Raw genomic sequence first — 20,089 nt, 5'->3', positions numbered from 1 at the left:
GTTATGGTTCCTTTATGGAATCGCCATTAACAGTGTTGAACAAAGTAAGAAATATAGGAAGACAATTCTGTGGAGGAAAATAAGGAGTGTGTTTTGGTAGATGGTGAATTTGAGGTACCTTTGAGATATCAAGATAAAAAGATTTGTAGGTGGTTCAAAAGATCTGTAGGTAAGAGAGAGAGAGAACGCATAAAAGAGTGAGAGGAAGGTGGTGTCCCAGAAATTAAAATTACAATCCACGAGGGCAGTTGAAGCCATGAGCAAAAGCTAAGGATGAGAGGACAGCCTGTCCAGGTGGACCCCTGAGCAAATAAGTGCTCTTCTGTTGCTCTCTCCCTCTAGCACCTTTCAAATCTTACCTGTCCAGCATTTCCTTTCACCTGTGGAAAATGGTAAGTTTGCTGCTTGCTCTTTATTTCCATTTCCTAAGATACATGCTTATGATAAAACTTTTTTTTTTTCAGAGAAACACTTTCTATGTTTCTTAAAACATTTGAGCCATTTCACAATTTAAACCAGACAGACTTTTCCCCTGGGAGCTACCTCCAGAAAGTAAATGCATATAGGTGTAGGCAAAGACCTCCAAAGAGGCTCTGCAATTATTTTAGAGTGAACATGAAGACAAGGATGTGGGAGATATGGCTAGAGGAGCAGAGAACGGGAAGGGAAGGAGGAGGGTGCTGCTTGAGAGACCCCATGCCCTTGGGAAGAAGAAAGGAAGCTGATTCCTTAGGGTACTGTTCCCCAAGCTGCAATCATTTGTTCACCACCTTCATGGTTTTTGTGAAACGCCCCACACCCGCTGCACAATTATTTACTTAATGTTTTTCTCTCTAAATCAATTTGCTTTTTAGACTGAAAAACATTTATGCAAAACAGGCAATATAACTTTTGAAAATGAAGACCTGTGTACTTAACAGTGAATATATAGGGGGACTAGTTTTAAAAGTTAAAAGCTCCCATAAAGAATGAGGAATCATTACATTCCGGCTGGGTACCATTGCTTTCCCATGGCTATGAACCTGAAACATGCTCCTTCTTAGCAAAAAAAGTGTGATAAGTAAGCATTAGAAAGGTTTTGCAGACCTTCTGGCACCAAACTCAGACTTTTCCCTCTAGGTAACTCAGAAGAATTGCAATGAATTTGAAAAGAGAACAGCCTTCTCCCTAAATAATTCAATGCTATTTAATCTTGAGTACCATAGGAGGTATTCATGAAACCCTTTGGGTAGCTTGTCCTGGGTAGGATTAAAGCTAAGGAGAGGTGAGGAAGTGGCTGGGGACTAAGCAGCCTGGAACCAGCTTGAGCCAAAGAGCCAATTCCCACACCCTTCTCTTGGAGCCCATAGCAGTCAAAACTCAAAGGAGGCCATTCTTCCTGGTGTATGGAAGCTCCTGAGAGCCATACATGGAATCTTTGGGCATCACTTTTGGTGCTGCGCTCCTCGGTGAGCTAGGATCTACCAAAGTGACCCATGGTAAGAAGAAAGCCAATATGGCTTTTGAGAAGTGGGTAGGCAGAAGGCTCCTCTTTGAGCAGAATGAGTTGAGTAGAACCGATGACCCCATATGTCTTGATGGAAGCAAATAGCATGGCCATAGCCTCCAGCTGATGGGGCCACTTAGAAAACCTTATGGGTTGCTAACTTAGCAACAAGATCTCCTGGGAAGAAGACCCAGCAGGCAATCCATCACGCATCCATGGGCTTTATGTACAGTGACGTGCACTGGGCCCATCCATCATCAGGGAGAGAGACTGCAGTTTAACAAGGCCTGAGGATGAGTATTTCACATCATTTATTTATCAGTTTCTAAGATCTGACTTTCCAGGACACAGCACATGGTTTGACGTCATTTGAAATGTTTTTTTAAAAAATGACAACTTTCATCTTTCCAGCGTTACAGTAATGGGGATGTTGCCCTAATCTCTTTGCTTTCATCACATTAATCATCTGTTCCTTCGCAATGGCTTAGACACAAGGATACAGATACTGTCTGGAAGAGCAGTGTGAATAGTAGCGAGTGATGCATACAAGGACTGCTCTTGGAAAACTGGAAAGGGATGTGTGGATGAAGCATGGCTAACCCATCTGAGGGTGAATGGAGAATGTTTGCTTGGGATATTTGAAGTAAGTACTAGAAAAATGCAAATAGTCTTAGACTTGTTGGAAGGTGATAGTTTAAGCCAAATATTACCATTTTTAATGCAGCCCAGAACACCAGAATGTCAAAACTGAACAGGACCATGGAACCATCTAATTAAAGGCCCTCGTTTTTCAAATGAGGAAACTCAGAGGCCAGAAACGATTTGCCCAAGGCCAGGGCAGGAAACTCACAGTAGATTAGGAAATAACTATTTGTCCTTTTCACTTATGTAAGCGAAATAAAAAGTTGTCTTAAGGTAATAGAAAATGTATCATCTGACTGCTGAAAAACAGACTATCCAAAATTTGAAAGGAAGTTAGTTAAAAATAATTCTTTTTGTATATAAGGAAAAGTTTTTTATCCTCCCTAATGGTCTAGACATTTAATGATTGTTTCTTCCTGGTGATTAGGGGATTTGCTTAAGATAGAGGATATTAAAAAAAAAAAAAAGGAACAAAACAGTAAGCAATTGATGAGACAACCTAATTATTCTTTCCAAGGCACAGGCCTTTTCCCGGGCCCTTTTTTAAGTGGGGATATTTCACGCCGAGATAAAGGGCATTTTCCGAGAGTGGTCCTGAAGGTCCTGTTATTTGGTGAAAACACTTTGTGATCCCATGGCTTCTAGGTATAAAGCGTTGTCAGTTCACTGAGAAAATGCCCAAGGCCTCGCCTAAGTATAGGGGGTCTCCTGACTTCCAGGGCCACATCCCTTGTTAGGGTGAAATCTCAGGATTCTGCGGGAGAGAATGACATTTTAAAAACAAGACACAGGCAACATAGTTGGGCTTCAGTTTACTCAGGCCCCAACTGCCTTTCTCATCAGAGAGAGAAAAGTAATAGAGAATATTAAGCTGTACGTTTTTGTCAAATATTTTTGTCAAATAACATTTTTGTCAAATAAAATTAGATGCCATCAACTGAAATGACTGTTTTTGACCACTTTTCCACTGGGCCACAGAATGTGTCCCAGCCAAGGGGCATCGATCTTTTCAGTAGTAATAAAAATAAGCTCTTGGATTTGTCCCGAATTTTGCTGTTACAAAAGGCATTCACATATATTTTCTCATTTGAGGGTTAACTGTTCCCTTTCTACAGATGACGAAACTGAGCCCCAGGCAAGTAAGCAGGTGTAGACTTGGGGATTTCAGCTCCAAGTTTAATGCTCTTACCACTGTATGATGTTTCCCTTCTATATTACTTATAAAACTCCACTCTACTGCAGCAAGCTTACCCCCTCCTGGAAAGAAATTATAGACCTAGAAATGAATCCATAGTGCTTAGCACAGTTCTTGACATACTGTAATTGCTTGTCATGTGGCAGCTACTATTGAGGAAGAGGCTGGGTGATGTAACAATCAAGATAAGAGGGCTTGGGCTCAGAAAGATCTGGATTTGAGTCTCAAGTCACTTAAAATTTGATTTGAGAGACCCTTTTGCCCTCTGAAAATGCTTTATATGCATGGGGCCAAATGGCTGAACTTCCAGAACATTAACACCTACCTCATGAGGTCTACCGTGAAATGAGATGCAAATGGGCATGCAGAGCTTAGCAAGGTGTCTGTACTTAGTAAGGGCGGGGGAGGGGGAATGCTGATCTCAAAAGGATTTGCTCACAGACATCATTGTGAGGACACAAAGCAAGGCTTGCCTTGGAACCAGATGTTAACATTTCATAGTGAAGCACCTTGTTTTTTATGTCTCAGGTATTCAAAAGCCTCCTATCTTTGCCCTTCTCTTGACTTTCTGCATCTAAGAAAGTTTACGACAATGTTCTGTGGACCGCACAGCTTCCATGCTCTACAGAGCAGGACTCATTGTGGCCAGGTACCTGTATATGATGCACGCTGTGTTCTGGCAGGTACTGCAATTGTTGAGGTCTTGGCCAGTTCGATAAAAGTTGCGCCTGCAAGATAGAGCATTTGCTAGATAAATCCACAGGCAAAAGCCCCATGGGATGCATACATGCTACTAACTCATTCTCTATGGACAGCATGGCCCGTCTCTTGGATACCAAAGTCTGAAGTTGCATGGCCATTATAAATAAAGACACAGAAGACCTGTATTCATAGAACCTCACATTTCTAGAGGGCTTTATACATGTTTAAGCACTTTCACAACTGAAGTTTTCTTCATGCTGACCAACAATCCCATAAGATGGGCAAGTTATTCTTACCCTACGTAATAGGTGGGGAAACCAAGGGACTTTGCAAATGAGTAGAGGGAGATGATTCAAACTCCCAGCCCCTTAGATCAGTGCATTTCTCTGGATCATCATAGTGCTTCTCTCCTATAAGGCAATGTTGATTCGGATTCATATCAGCAAATGTCTGTTAATTACGTCTTCCCTCTCCTACCCTTTCATTGATTAGCTTTGGCCATTCCTTCTTCTCGGTCCTTAGAGCGCATTGTTTCAAGGGAAGGGCATTCCACACCTAAGCAAATAACTGCCTTCCCCTCCCCCGATGGATGCTGATTCACCTGGGAAAGCATTTTCTGACTTTTTTCTCTTTGCAGAATTGAGATCTCATTTAAGTTCCTATTTAGCTCGTCTGTGATGGACCGGACCATGCCTTCAGAGTGGTCAGTAGAAGGGAAGGTCAATAGTACGCTTAGTGGTCACCTCAAGTCCTCTGTGACAAACGCACAAATAGCTAAAATGCTGTGCATGTGCAGCAACTTGCTACAAGGATGGGGTAGGGAGGAAACTGCATGCTATCATTTCCCCATCATTTATCAGCTGGACCCATATCTTAATAGAAATGACTTTTGACCCTGCTGCTTCATTGCCCCCTTTCTCCAGTCTGTTGACAATTGGAAATGAAAACAGATCACCTTGGAAATCCACCAAAGCCTGGAACCAAATGAAACCCGTCAGAACAAAGGGAGACTGTTGATTATGATCTTGAGGAACAGCAGAATCTCAAATGTTTTGGAGACATTTTACTAACCAATGCGCTCTCTCACGCGCTCTCTCTCTCTCTCTCTCTCTCTCTGCCCCTATCCTGGCACATGACTTAACCTAATTAAAAAAAAAAAAAAAAAATCCACCTTACCCTTCTGTGAGAGCTCGGGCTTTCTCCAAGTCTTGAATTACATTCAAAAGGACTTTAATTTTCTCTTGGTTGGAATGCAGAGATTCCTCCACGGATTGCAGCCTGCCCTGGAGGTCGCAGAGTTCCCCCTGTGCCAGGTGAACTCGGTTAATCCCACCAGTCTCCCTGGTGGTCTGATGTTTGATCTCCTTCTGTGGAGGAGGGGACGGGAGTCGATTGCTTCCTGGACAGTTTTGAAACTCCGGGGTGTCTGACTGCATGGGGTTCTTTGCTGTCTGCTCCTGACACACAGGGGCAGATTTTGACTCACTGTTAGTTTTGAGTGACTGCAGATCCTGGTGAATGTTACTTGATGGAGAACAGTCTGAAGCGCCCCCTGGTTGGGCTGGCTGACTGTGAGAGCCTGGTGAAGGGGAGCTGTGAGTCCGTGGATGCAAGGGAACACACGTTTCCTTTGACCGAGATGACAGTGGGCCCAGGTCTTTGTCATCAGAGTTGTCTTTGGGCAAAAGCAATTCGGGTTTAAGTTTCCCCGTGCCAGGTGTGTGGTTGGCACCACTGGTGGCATTTAAGCAGGAGGGAGGTCTTTCTGAATCTGATGGTGGTACTCTCCTCCCATCACCTGGACACGTGTCAGCCAAAGGGGGAAGCGAGTTGCTAACATCAACAGACCTGTCTGGACTGAAAGTGGACTCTCTACCTGCCCAGATAGGACTATGATAAATATCATCTGGGACCTGAATGGCGGCTGTTGCTTTCTCTGAGGCTCTCCATGTCCCTGCTTCCAAGCATATGCTCACAGGCCCATTGCTTTGCACCTTGGACATTCTAGGGAGAAACGAGTGGGACACCTTGACCCTTTGAGGCCCATCCTCAAGATGCTGAGCCAGCCTTAAGTAAGCAAGGTCAGAGTACACGATGTCCTGTTCAGAGAGGTTTCCATTGACCTGGATGGCACTTTGGGATGCTGTCGGCATTTCTACCAGGGACTTGCTGGCTGTGAGTCTCTTCCTTTTGAAAACTGGGAAATGCTTCCTGAGACTGGGGGAGGTTTGGATCGCGATGTTCTGAAAGCCCCCTGCCTTCTGGGACCTGGGGAAGGAGAGTGAGTAGGTAGGGAGGTGATGGTGCCTGGAGACCTGAGCCTTGCCCGTTACAGCCAGGTCCTCAGAGGTTTGGACGTCAACCTCCGCTAGGCCAGGTGGAGTCTTACTGGTGCCATCTTCCTTAAATCGTACCTGCTGAGATTTGCTCCTGCGGTGGTGAGGTTGCTTCACCAGCTCCACCGACTCAAGGCTGTTGCGCTTCAGAAGCACAGGCCTCACTTTCATATTTTGCTGGGCCATTGAGCCTCACTTAAAAGGATTGAGACCATACACTGCCGGGCACATTCCGTTAGGTCTTTGGAGCAGCCTCAAATGATGGCATCTCAGGCATGGCGATCTGTCAGCCAGGATGGAGTGGTCCTCTCCTCTGAGCATGGGCAGCTCTGTCAGCCATTCCCAGACAGGTTTCACTTGGGGCTTCTCCGTAATGTTTCCCGTGCAGTTAAAATATTATGCCATTGCAGTGATAATTGCCACTTCGATAAACAAGGAGTTAGGCTAATTATTAAACACCTAATCTACCACGAGAGCTGGTGGGCTGTTTATCAAGGAAGGCTGGCAGATGGTTCTGATCCTGGAAGAAGCTTGCTGTCTTGAACAAAAAGGCAACAAAAGTGCCCTTTAGGGGATAGCGCCAGACTCTCAATGTGTGAATTCCAAAAGAAACCCGCCACGTCTGGAACACACGGCTTCCTTTCCGGGAGCATCAATTTCCAGTGTAAAACTACAGGAAACTTAAACACATCTTCTTTCCATTGCATGTAAACAGGCAGAGAAATAAATGACTTGGGGCTTGGCTTCTTTAATGATACATGATGCTTCTAAGGGAACGTCCCCATTTCCGTCAATCACATATTCCTCCTCTGGGGCCACTGTTTTCTTTCATGCTGTTTCCCTTTTCTTCAATGAGGGAAACTTATCTTCTTAAATAGCCTCACAAAACCCAGTGTGGCGGGATCAGAACGGGATGGAGACATCCGAGGGCATTCAGAGGGCAAAGGCGTGGCATCTTGGCTGAGGCTGAAGTTCGCATGTGGGAAAAGTGAGCCACATGTGCACCCTCTGGGTATTTGAGCCAAGAACTGCGTTTGCTTGGCCTCAGGGTGGGAGTCTGGGACCTGGCAGTCTTTGCCAGTAGGTGAGCGGCGTCTGAAAGGGAAGAGACAACGGTTGAAACTGAGAACACAGTTCCTGTGGACCTGGGTTTCTCTCTCCATTCCAATCTCCCAACTGAGGGCTTTTGAGTGGATGGTCTAGGGGTGACCCACTGCCCTTGTGTCTGTTCCCCTAGCGAGCCAGTCACCTTATGGCTCCAGGGCCTCGGAACAAACTGCCTCTGTGTCTGGATTGTTTCCTTTTTCCATTCTCAAGCATCCTCTAGCCAACTCCTGTTCATCCATGAAGTCCCAGCTTAAATGTCCCTTTCTCTTGAAATCGTTCTAATGACTCTTCCTTCATATACACCTCTGGTGCTAGAGCACATCAGGACCCCATTATACTTTCTTACCACATTCTTCATAAAGCAAATCGCCACTGTCCCTAAATAATCATATGTGTAGGTATTTATTTAATGTGTATCTCCCCCACCATCCTGTAAGCTCCAGGGTGGCAGGAGCTGGAGTTCTTTTATTTTTTTTAACTGCTTGGCTATTTCTAGCCTTCCTTTAGGCTCACTGTGACTGCTGAAGGAGCATTTGTTGAAAGAGTGGATGGCTGACTGCAGCAAAGGAGAGCCTGAGAATAGGGGATGGGCATCCTAGAGTGTCTTGCCAGGGCAATAGGGTGGTGAATTCTCTCTGCTAGGACCGAAACATTTACTGCAGGACAAGATTTCTGCTAATAGTCTTCATTTTTAAACTGCTTTCCAGGAGATAAATGTGCGTAAGATTCTCCATGGAAAGTGTACCTTGTCATAATAACAGTTGTCATTTACTGAACACTGATTTTTACTATGCTGTGTGCTTTTACATGCATTAATCATAACAACTCTCACTTATCGAGGCCTCACTAACGTACCAGGTGCTGTTCTAAGTGCTTTCCAAGCCATAACTCATTCATCCCTACCCTATAGCGGTGGATACTCTGATTATCCCCATTTAACAGTTGAATATGCTGAGGCCCAAGGACACACAGCTAATGATAGGGCCAGGGTCTGAACTTAAACAGTTTGGCCCCAGAGCCTGTGCGCTTAACCTCTGTGCTCCATTGCTTTTCCAATATTGCATTATCTCATTTAATCCTCACAACAAACAAACTGTGAGGTATTATAATCCTTATTGGACTGATGAGGAAACTGAGGCTCAGAGAGGGTAAGTGCCCAGTGGAGGACCTGAGATGTGAACCCAGGAGTCTCTGATTCCAGAGTCTGGGTTCTTACCCAGGAGGTTATAGCTTTGCCCCTTTGGGATCTTCCTGGTATTCAGGGCAGGTGATATCAGTGATTTGAGAACAGAATTTGAAGACCTATGTGGGTCTGGACAAGCAGAGGAGAGTGCCCCCTGGCCTGGCCATGGCAAAGTGAACCTGTTTGCTGCAAGTCTGAGGGATCCCACGGTAGTGGGATGAGGCAAGTTGGAAGCCTACTTGGTTGACCAAAATGTTTCGAAAGAAAACGCAAGTGATAAAATAGTCCTCAAGTATTTAGGTGCCCTTAAGGTAGTATTCTGTCTGTGGCATTTGGCCTTATCATGAAGGTAGGTAGGCCTCTACCTACCTCTGGCTTCTCTAAGCATGAGTGCTTTGCTCCCCCAAACATTCTCCAGCCTGTTGCTACGGTGCCTGCCTTGTGGGTGCAGCTTTAAGCCTTGTTTCTCAGTGTTCTGCTTTCCCTGGGAATTACTGGACAGTGCCCATGGCAATTTCAGTTTTCCCTGCCCTGGACCGACTGCCTTGAGAGGGACGACCTACCCCAGTGGGGCTGGGACAGGGAGTGGCAGGCCTGAAAGAGAAAAGGATTCATCCAGTGCTAATGAGTTGTTAACGTCATGAGGCCCCTCAACTACTCCACACATTGTGAGTGCACCTTAGACCTGAGTTCAAACCTGTGTTCCTTACTGGCTTAAGGATTTTAGATAATGCTTATTCTCTCCCAGCCTTGTTTTTTCCTCCTGTAAAGTGGGGGATGGCACTTATAGCAGACACTCACAGATGCACGGGTCCGATGGGAGAAGTATTGAGACAGTGCATGCAAAGCCCTCAGCACAGAGCTCAGCACAGAGTAACCAATGAGTGTGGGCTTGCTATTGCTGTTAATACCCACGTTACCATTTGCAGCCGGTTTTCCTTGTGGTGGATGCTGGAGAGCTCTGCAGCACAACGGTTAAAGGTATGGGCTGGGTGGTTTTAGGCAATTGACTCCTAGGTTGTAATGGCTCATTCTGCAAAACAGGAGTCATGCAGAGAAGGCCATGGATTCACTGCCAAGTGCTAACAGAGTGCTCGGTAATGTTTTTAGTACATATTTGCTGCTATTAATAGAAATCATTATTATGGACTAGGAGATTAGGTAGTGGGCTGTCACTGCAGGTGACAGGCAGACTTACTGACGATATGGAGAGGATGACACAGAGAGGATTTGGTCCCAGAAGGAGGGGATTCTTTCAGATCCAAAAATTTGCAGTTGTTGAAACATGAGACTGATTTTAAAAGTAGAGTTGTTTGGGGTTGTGGTGCAGAATGACAGGGGAACCCGTCACCATCCAGGCCATCTCCCTAGAGTGACAGGACGATGCAGCTCTCAGAGGCCAGCCCTGCTTTTTAGACAGGTGAGGCAAGAGTTCCCCCAGACCCTACCCTTTCTCTGCACCTGGAGTAACTCTGCCTGCTCTGAAAAAACTGCAGGTGGTGCTTCTTCTACATGCTCTCTGTCCACTTTGGTGGATTTCTTTGCCTCATCATCCTCTACCTTCTCCCTCTCCTTAACTGCTCATTAGTGCTTTATCCTGGGAGAGTTAATGCACTTAGGGTACGATTGTCTAAAGCCGGTTTTCATAAGAATTAATGTTTTGTGACCATTGATTATGTGTCCGGCACTGTTGCAGGTGTTCATTTAGTTTTGTCCTTAATTCTCATGATAGTCGTGGAGGCAGGTGCTGTAAGTCACACATTTTGTAGCTGAGGAAACCGAGGCATAGAAGGTTAGGTAATTTGTTCCCAGTCACTTAGCCGGTGAACCCAAGGACTAACCCTGCAGCATTAGCTCCTAACCACTGGGATTTCCTGCCTTCTCCAGAACTAGGAAAGGACTAGTCTTCTGTAAGGCTGTTAGGCAGGTTTCAACATCCCTCTACATTTTCCTTGTGAAACTCAGCCATTATTCTGGTTTGGGCCCTGCTTTTTCTCTAGGTAATGCATATACCCTTGAGATATTTCTTTTGATCTTTAAAACAGATATGTTTTCTGTTTTTAAAGATATTACATGATCATTGTATAAATTCAAATAGTGTAGATAAATGGGGGTTCCCGTCGTGGTGCAGTGGAAATGAATCCAACTAGGAACCATGAGGTTGCAGGTTCAATCCCTGGCCTTGCTCAGTGGGTTAAGGATCCGGCATTGCTGTGAGCTGTGGTGTAGGCCAGCAGCTGTAGCTCCTATTGGTTCTCTAGCCTGGGAACCTCCATATGCAGCGGGTGCAGCCTCAAAAAACAAAAAACAAAAAAACAAAACAAACAAAAACACAAATAGTGTAGATAAATTAAAAGGAAAGGAAAAAAAATCATCTGATACCTCACCACCCAGAAGGAGCCACCATGCACCAACAGTTTGGTGAAACTCATTCTAAGCACCTTACTGTGCAACATTTACACATTCATATCTTGCACGTTATATACACATGCAGGTTTATAGAAACCTGTTTCTTTGTTCCTGATCAACATGGAAAAAGTTCCACATTATAGCACTTAGACTCACACCATCCTTTTAAGTAGGCTAATAGCCCTGCGTTGTCTCGTTACACCATGATCTATTCAGTTAACTTCCTTTTATGGATATTTAGGTTGTGTCTAAACATTTGGTTATTTCTAAATAAGTATTACGAATAATCCTGTAAATAGCACTTTTTGCTATGTGAATCTTGGAGCACTTGTCTAATGATTTTCTTGGAATAAATTTGTGGAAGAAGAGTTAGTAGATTCAAGTACCCAGGGATTTTACATTTTGTTGGCATTACCTCTTTTATTTCCAGAAAGTTCTGCTAATGGGCAACCCCACTATTACTGCATGAGAAGACCTTTTTTTTTAATGCCACACAAATAGTGAAAAAGAGAGTGAGGATGGGTGTCCCCAGTCTGTTCTTTTTGAGAAGGCCTTTTCCCCAGAGCCTCCTTGTCACTGTATTTGGTCAGTTTCTGATTTTTGTTTTAATCATTGCCAATAATATGGAAGAAAAAATGTTTCTCATTGTTCTCATTATGGAATTCAAGATTGGGCATTTTCCATGTGTTTGTTGGTTTTATACTCATTTGGTACAGGTCAGGAATGAAAAATTGAAAGTGACAATGTGAACAATTAAGCTAATATGGAAACTCCTATGTCCTAACAAGCTTAGCAAATGTAAACATTTCCACTTAAAAAAACCCTGCGCATTGATATTTCAGTTCTTTTGCCCTTAATGCCCACCATGACCTCTGCACCAGACACCAGGGACCCTCTCTCTGTAGGCCTCACAGGCTCCCAGCTGGCCATGAATTGATAGGGAGCTCCCTGGATCCTGGTAGTTAGGACTTAATGAATACTCTGGCCAGAGTCCAGAATTGCTCCCTAGAGGTGCTTGCAGCCACCCATTTCACACGCAGTGGCTTGGGGAGGTCATTGCTGATCTTTGCAACACTTCATTCCCTCCTCCCTTGATTTTTAACTTATTGAACACAAACAAGCTCTTTATGTTCCAGCCATGCCTTCGGTCCACATCAGATGTTCCTCATGAAATCGGTGTCTACCTAGTAGGTACAGAAGCACTTAATATTATCTCTGTAGGCCTTAAACTTTAGACTTTCTCTGGAAGAGATCGCCAGGCCTCTTCTCTGGTGTATATTTAGGCTACACAGTGGAGCATTTGGTTGACTTGGGCTAGAATTTCCACTTTTTGACTGTTAACCTGGAGCAACTGACTTGGCCTTCAGGAAACTACATAGTTTTGGTGTGAGGATTGCATGAGATAACCTATGTACAGTGATGGGCATAGTCAATATAGAACCCAACCGGAGACCATGAGCTCATGTGAATGGTCTGGGCCCCTCTGCTTTCTCTTGGGAGAGTGAACCATAGGTAAATTTACGGGAGGGAACATCCAAGAATGGCCTTCCCAGAAATCCTGCCCATCTCTGTGCCACCTCTGTATTTGTGTACCATATTTATATTGCCTTTGTCTCCCTGCACAGTGATTATCTGATGACATTCAGCCTCTTCAATCAGACTGCAAGCTCCTTGAGAGTGGAAAGTGGTCACAGTCCTCTCAAACCCCGGATCTTTATCACTAGCTTGACACAGAGCAAGTGTTAAGCAAATTCTTCTCAAAGGAATGGATATAATCCCATGTTATTTCATTTGTCTTAGCGTCTTATATTGATTAAATTGTTTTATAGTTAGAATGGAATAAATATTCGTATAGCTAATTAATTAAGAGCAAATGAATTAATTCACTTCCAACTTGCTTTTCCTTTCAATGATTTATTATAGTGATATATTATCAATAGGTCACGGTGATGAATGAACTGTATCCCTTACTATGTTGCGCTTGCTCTATTTACGACTCAGATTTAATTTGGTTAAACTTTATTGAGGACCTGTTATGACACAGGCACTGTGATCAACATTGTGGAGATTACAAAGAGAAGACCTGAGCCCTATTGGAGCACTAAGTAGGGACCTGGTAACACTGCTTCTCATGGAATTAGTCCCTGGAAAGTGGTCCAGAGTTGGGGACGACTTGGAGGAAGATACTTGGTTCATTACATGTATCCAAGTCTTGCTGTTTCAAGGTGCTCCAGAAGTGCTTTACATTTCAAGTGGGGTTTGGACTTTATCCTTTGGCCATGAGTCAGCAGTTTTTTCTGTAAAGAGCCAGTTAGTAAATATTTTCAGCTTCACCAGCCATAAGATTTCTGCTGCAACTATTCAACTCTGCCGTTGTGGCAAGAAAGCAGTCATAGACAATATGTCAACAAATGGCTGTGTCTGTATTCCAATAAAACTTAAATTTATAAAACAGACGATGGAAGACATATGGCCTGGGGAGTGGGGCATGGTTTGCCAACCCCAGCTCTTGGCAAAGGGGAGTCCCTGATGGATGGGTTTTGGGCAGGAGGCATTTGTGATTTCCTGTTTTTCAGAGAAGGCTCCATTTACTGACGCATCACCATCTCCCTTCTTCTGTGCTTAGTCAGTAATAATAATCCTTACTAGTTCTACCACACTTTACCATTTACAAAGCATTTTCAATCCCGTGTAATCCCTCCTAAGAATGTTGGGAAACATTGCCCTTGTTTCAAAGAGGAAGAATCAGACGCAGGAGAGTTAGATGGCCTGTCCTAAGTCACAGAGGTGGATATGGAACCCAGACCCCTTGAGGCTAGCCTCAGGGCTCTAGTGGAGACCCCGTGATGCTCCCACTCCATTTAGCCAAACAACTGTCTAACCATCTTATGTGCTGGTCATATTTCCTCAACTGGAAGATGCAGCCTGAAAGGATAGGACTATGTCTTATAGTCCTTTTATATCCTCCAAAATATGAGGCACAGAGCTGAGTTTGTGGGATCTGATCTCTCACCCCTGGGAATTGGGGTTCTTCCATCAAAGTTTTCATTCCCTTCCATATGAATCCAGTTAATTGCTTGGTCAAATCTATTGGCAAGCATGACTGCACATATTTGAAAGCAAAGAGTTAATGTTGGCAGTCCAAGCCTTTGTTTGTCTTTCCAATTTGAAAATTGCCCCAGCAGCTTTCTCAATAAGAAACAAAGGGCTAATAAATATTTTGGGTCTGCCTTAATCTACTCTTTCTGCCAAATGGTCAAGAAGTCAAAGGGAACTGGCTTTCTTTTTATCATCTGAATCTACTAAGCACAGATGTGCTTGGAGCCAGAATTAAGCACAAAAGGAGATTTTAAGATCAAAACTCATATATTTGGAGTCTAGAAAGAAATTAGATGTGGAATGATCATGAAATCTTTTTTCTCATTTTTCACTGTGCCGTCCCTGACCTTTTCTCACAATTTCTGCTATTTATACCAGGTCTCCATCATCTCTCATCCATACCACTGAAAGAGAGGTCTCCGTTCTTGCCCCCTTTCCCATCCATTTTCCACACAGCAGCCAGAGTGATCTTTATGAAATTTAATCAGATCACATCGGGCCCCTCTTTGAAACCCTCCGAAGGCAGCCTACAGAATTTAAATTGAAATCTGAACTCTACAAAATCTGCAATATCCTAATCATCTGGCCTCGCCTACCTTCCTGACCCCATATCATCTGATATGCCTGTCCTCTTGCTTTCTATGACCTGGGTCCCCAGGCCAGGACATGCCAGATTCATTCTCATCATCTGATCTTCACACTGGCTGTTTCTTTTGTCTGGGCTGCTCTTCCCCCAGATTTTTCCAAGGCTGGTCTTTCTGCCCATAAAGCCTCAGCTCCAGGGAGGGCCTCTCCAAGAGGCCTTCCCTAACCTCCCCTCCATCCTCCATGTCCCTCTGGACATCTGTGCCCTGTTCTATTAGCTGGTTGATTTATTTGTTGATTTGTCTGTCTCTGTCCTCCTTTATTGAGGAAACGCAATAGACATTTTGAAGGAATGAGGAAATGAATTCTATATTATAGTTAGAGTCGTCAAGGAACATACATTCTTAGAAATAGAACAGAGGAGCTGAAGATCTTTGAGGAGCATCTCATTCAATGTGTTTCATTGAATTGTATTTTCTTTTTTTTTTTTTTTTTTTGTCTTTTGTCTTTTGTTGTTGTTGTTGTTGCTATTTCTTGGGCCGCTCCCGCAGCATATGGAGGTTCCCAGGCTAGGGGTTGAATCGGAGCTGTAGCTACCGGCCTACGCCAGAGCCACAGCAATGCAGGATCCGAGCCGCGTCTGCAACCTACACCATAGCTCACGGCAACACCGGATCGTTAACCCACTGAGCAAGGGCAGGGATCGAACCCGCAACCTCATGGTTCCTAGTCGGATTCGTTAACCACTGCGCCACGACGGGAACTCCTGAATTGTATTTTCAAAGCCAAGCTAAAGCCTAACCCCAATATCTAAGACAGAATAAAGCCAAGCTGGTCTAGAAAAAGTGGGGCATGCAGTGCTTCTGCAGTCACTCTGAGCCACGCCCTGGAGTCCTGGGGCTCCAAGCAAGCCCAGTTTGAAACCCGAGACAAACCCTTTCCTTCTATAGAAGGGGAAACTCAGTCTCTGAGCAACTCTCCTCTACGGGTAAAGTCCTCAAGAAGAACAGGGTCCCCAGAATGGTCCCTGGCAAAGAGCAGGCGCCCAGGGAAGGTCCGTTGAACGGTTCAGGTGACACTGAGTTGAAGGCAGGAGTGCACCTGGATGTCAAGTCTGGGCCTCTGTTCTCCAGTGCCGCAGTGAGGTGGAGGGACCGTGGCTTCCACCCCATTCAGGGTCAGGCACCTCATTTAGAACCAGACCTGGTGCAGAAGGCCAGCTTCCTATTCCCCTTCTACTGCCCCAGCCCTCTGATTACATTTGCCAAAGAAACCAGGGAAGGTAGGGTTGCCATCTCTTCCTGCTTCCTCTTCTCCCTCCTGTTCTATTTTTTTTTTTAATTATAAAATGTCTCAGGCCTGCAAACAGCACAGAGGAGAGTACAGTGAACACAGCAAGTGCTGTGAACACACAACCTAGCTTCAGAAAGAAACTGTCACACGTCCAGCGGGGCCATCCTCCTCTGTTTTCTCTGCTCTCTCTGTTCATTCCCCTCTTCTGTCTCCCCGTTTCCTTCTTTTCTCTTTCCTCCTGCACTTCTCCTCCTGATTTCTCTGTCCAGCTCCTACCCAACTTGCTTTGCCCTGCCACCTCTCAGGCATCGTCTTTGTCACGCTCTGCCTCCTCATCCTTGTGTCTTTCTCTTCTCTTCTTCCTCTCCAGCCAGCCCCTTCATTCTCTTGCCTTCGCATTCCGCCCTGCATCTTTAAGAAGAGCTTGTGGGTCAGTGATTCATTCCTTTGGCTATTCAGTGTCAAGGATGGGAACTCAGTATCTCTTGCAATTGCTTCTTCTACAAACCTTAGGGTACTGCCCTGAAGGGACAGTTCTCCTGTCCACACTCCCTGGCTAGAGGCACTGGCTGCTCCTGTTGCTGCATCTGAAAGGTCACCTCCAACTTGCTCCCTCCAGGGCAGAAGTTTTACTACCATTAAATGCATTTGCTGGTCACTCCTTCCAGCTTCTTCGCATAGAGGAAAGAGCAGTAGTCTGATATATCTCTATACTCAGCATTTTGAATTTTTTCCAGAAAGTTTTTTTGATCTCTCTCACTGCATTTCTATTTCACTGCATCACTGGGGAGGTTTTCTTACCACTTTTAAGGTTATACTCTTTGAACTTTAAAGAATTTGATTTATTCTTCCTGGGAGCTGGATACTGGAAGAGCTGCCTGCTCAGACATGCAGAAGAATCTGGACCCTTTTGTATTTATCATCAGAGGATTAACTCTGTGTCACATGGAAGCAGGGGCACAGGGTTGAGTGGTTATGTCTCAGGCTCCTCCATCAACTCAAGTCTAGGAAAGCAAGCAAGAAGCTGGACAGCCAATGATTTGCATTATTAAATGGATTCATTGGTAGGGAACAGAGTTGGCCTAGGCCACTTCTATGTTCTTTTTCAACGTGGAGGTACCATACTTCCTGTTTCAACATGGGGGGGGGGGGTCAGTTACAGCAGAAGAAGGCAGGAAACACCTCCCCCATGTCAGCACCACCTCTTTTGGTCTTGTGGCAGCTGACTGTTTCTGTCGTCATTAGTCTGAGTTTATACTTGGTAATCTCCTTCTGTAAATTGCCTAAAGCTCTTGTGAAGAAAACAGGAAAAGTCTTCCCATTCCAAAGGGACCTATGCTTCTGTGTAAACCAGCCAGACATAGTGGGTTGATTAAAATTCTTTTTTGTTTGTTTGTTTTATTTTTAATTTATTTTTTTAATTGTTAAAATCCTAGTACTCAGACTAGAAATAAGAAGGACTCCAATGACCCTTTGATCTTTAATAGAAATGCTAGGGTTTTTAAAGTAGTTTCAGTTTTCCTGGCCCATTTTGGCCTCACACTAGGTTCTGCCAAGACCAGACAAAGGTATCATTCCCATTCTGCAGATGAGGAAACTGTGGAAGGAAGGGGAGAGATTTACCCAAGATGCCTATGGTCCACTGGGGCTGGTGGAAGTCAGGTATCCACCAGGGGTGCCTTGGATGAGGACCAGCAGAAGCAGGGCCCCTGGCCCCGACATACACACACACACACACATCCCATAGATGCAGCAAGGACCATTGTAGGGCTCTGGATTCTGCAGCGCTCCATATACCCTGGTACCGCAAAGCATTGGCAGGCAGCTGCAGAGAAGGCCTCCCTGCTTCTGGATCCCTGCCTGCACTGCAGAATTTTCACAAGGAGAAGGGAAGGGGGGAAGTTTATGGTCTGATCTAATCACAGATGAACCACAAACTCAGTGGCAGCCAGCATGTGCGGGAGCACAGGATTCCCGTGCTGTTAAAGAGCCCACCCTTCATTTCTGAGCCAAGCAAACTGTGTGCCCAGCCTATAGCATGTGTGGCACCTAGTAGGTGCTCAGAAACAGTGGCTGCCACTGTTCTCAATTTTGCCACGATTACATGATGCATTGGGCCCCAGGTCCTACAGAGAGAGGACAAAATCCCAAGGTTTAAAAGTCCCTGCTGGCAGATGTGGCAAATATCAAGTAACATTAAGGAATAAAATGAAGTAATAAAAGTGAACTTTAAGGAGAAAATGTTATCGACTGTCTCCTCTGCTCTTGGTGGTGTTCTCCTTGAGGCCTGGTGTTCCCAAGGGACCATAGATGTCTCTGTGGCTTTTTGTTGTTCGCTTTCTCTTCTCTGACTCCTTCCTGGTCCTCTGGTGCAGGCACCTCAGACCGTTGCTGGGATCAGTGTCCCCTCCTGGCTTTCCCATACCATCCCCACCAGTACTAGTTGTAAAGCCCCATCTGCCTCCCGTGCAAATCACAGGCAGGTGAGGACACCTTTCATCGCCTCTCACTTGATGGCCCATGGCGTTGGCCTAATGACAAGGATTGTCCTTTGACGCACTGATGCGGTCAAATCACAGAAGCATAAAAGCTTATGTTTAAATCTCTTCTCTCCTCCTCTTTCTTTCTCTTTCCTTCTCTGCCTTCCTATCCCTCCTCCTTCCCTCCCTTCCTTTTTGCAAGGGGAAGGGCATGTGGGCAGGGAGAGCCAGGCAGAAGCCCAGCCAGCACCAGCCCCAGCCCCCTTCTCACCCTCCAGGTAGGAGATGGAGAAAGGCACGGGGGACTGCTCTCCTGGGGCCCGGGGGTCCTCACTCCTTGCCACCTGCAGTCCCCCGTCTCCTTCCCTGCCCCTAGCCTAGAGGGAAGCAGCTGGCATTCATTTATCCTCTTCTGTTGAGAGCTCCCCTGGGCCCCTTGCCTTCTGCACTCTCCTGCCCTCTCTCCATATCCCCAATGTGAACCACAGCCCCAGGAGTCAGGGCGGCATCCTCTGGAATGGAATACTTAGAATTATTTGATGAGGCCTTTTTTATAGTTATTCCCATGTTCACACTTACACTTGCCGAATAACCTAGAACAGGTCACCTGATCTCTGTGAGCTCAGTTTCCTCATTTTAGAATGAGAAGCATATTTAGCTTATGTAATGAAGTGTCTGGCATATAATAGGTATAGTAAGGATCAGCCAACAGACCTCTTGGCTTCCTTCCTTTCTTCTTTCCTGTTTTCTGGCCTGGACATTGTCCCTCAACTGCCCCCACCCCCATCCCCTGCCCTTGTCTTGCTCGAACAGAGATCTTCACACAAATGACGTAGTCTCCAGCCAGGCCGTGGCCACCCTCCACAGTCCCTGCTGGTCCTGTGTTGGAGCCTAGCTTGCTGGACAGGGGCACAGGGATTGGGAGCAGCCCCAAGACCACTTGGACAAAAGGAATACTGCTGCTGGGAGGTGATGTCAAGCAGCTCCCCATATCTCACCTCAGTATTCCCTAGGCTGAGGTCCAAGACCTCACAGGTCAGACTCTCTTCATCTAAAATACCAGGACCCATGTGGGGCGGTTGGGATTGGTCTGATAATCTAGGTAGCAAAGCATGAGGGAGAAGGACATCCACTTTGAAGGTGCACTGCCTAGGTTTTAATGCTGGCTCTGCCACTTGCTGAATCTATGACTTAGGGCAAGTTGCTTAACTTTTCTGTGCTTTGGTTTCTCCATTTGTAATATGTAGCTAATAACATTACTTCATAAGTTGGCTGGTAGGTTTAAATGAAATCATACTTGTAAAGCATTCAGGAAAGTTATCCATCGGGCCATAAACACTTAACAAATGTTGGCTCCTATTATTGCTACTAGTATCATTACTCTTGGTGTCATCATCACCATCATTATTACTAAAGTATAAGAACCAATGAAGTCTTCTATTACTCAGCAGTCATGCTGCTCAAACTCTCAGCTATCAAACATGAGTATTTGTCATTCATCTCCCACCTACTGCATTTAGTGGTTGTGAGAATTGATTGATACAGAAGTGAATGCACATGATAGTTTACAAT

The 20,089-nt window shown here is 45.1% G+C and overlaps 2 protein-coding genes across 10 annotated transcripts in view; one reads left to right on the top strand and one right to left on the bottom strand.

The window, feature by feature from the left end:
* Positions 1 to 20,089, top strand: part of DOCK2 (dedicator of cytokinesis 2) — a 425,062-nt gene that overhangs the window by 224,606 nt on the left and 180,367 nt on the right. The window lies entirely within an intron of this gene.
* Positions 1 to 20,089, bottom strand: part of INSYN2B (inhibitory synaptic factor family member 2B) — a 116,063-nt gene that overhangs the window by 13,996 nt on the left and 81,978 nt on the right. For all 3 annotated transcript variants that reach the window (XM_085001802.1, XM_021076637.2, XM_085001803.1), the window contains 2 exons: positions 5,202 to 7,456; positions 3,977 to 4,051 (listed from right to left, as the gene is read on the bottom strand). In XM_085001802.1, coding sequence (XP_084857928.1) covers positions 3,977 to 4,051; positions 5,202 to 6,547 — 1,421 coding nt within the window. In that variant the 5' untranslated portion in view covers positions 6,548 to 7,456. The remainder of the gene's footprint in view (positions 1 to 3,976; positions 4,052 to 5,201; positions 7,457 to 20,089) is intronic.

Source organism: Sus scrofa, chromosome 16 (assembly GCF_054392235.1).
Source record: "Sus scrofa isolate SSC_HxYL_T2T_F1_AM1 chromosome 16, Sscrofa_HxYL_maternal_Yorkshire_Landrace_v2.0, whole genome shotgun sequence".
Lineage (NCBI taxonomy): Eukaryota > Metazoa > Chordata > Mammalia > Artiodactyla > Suidae > Sus > Sus scrofa.
The sequence above is the reverse complement of the archived record's forward strand: the minus strand, read 5'-3'. Positions and strand labels throughout refer to the sequence as shown.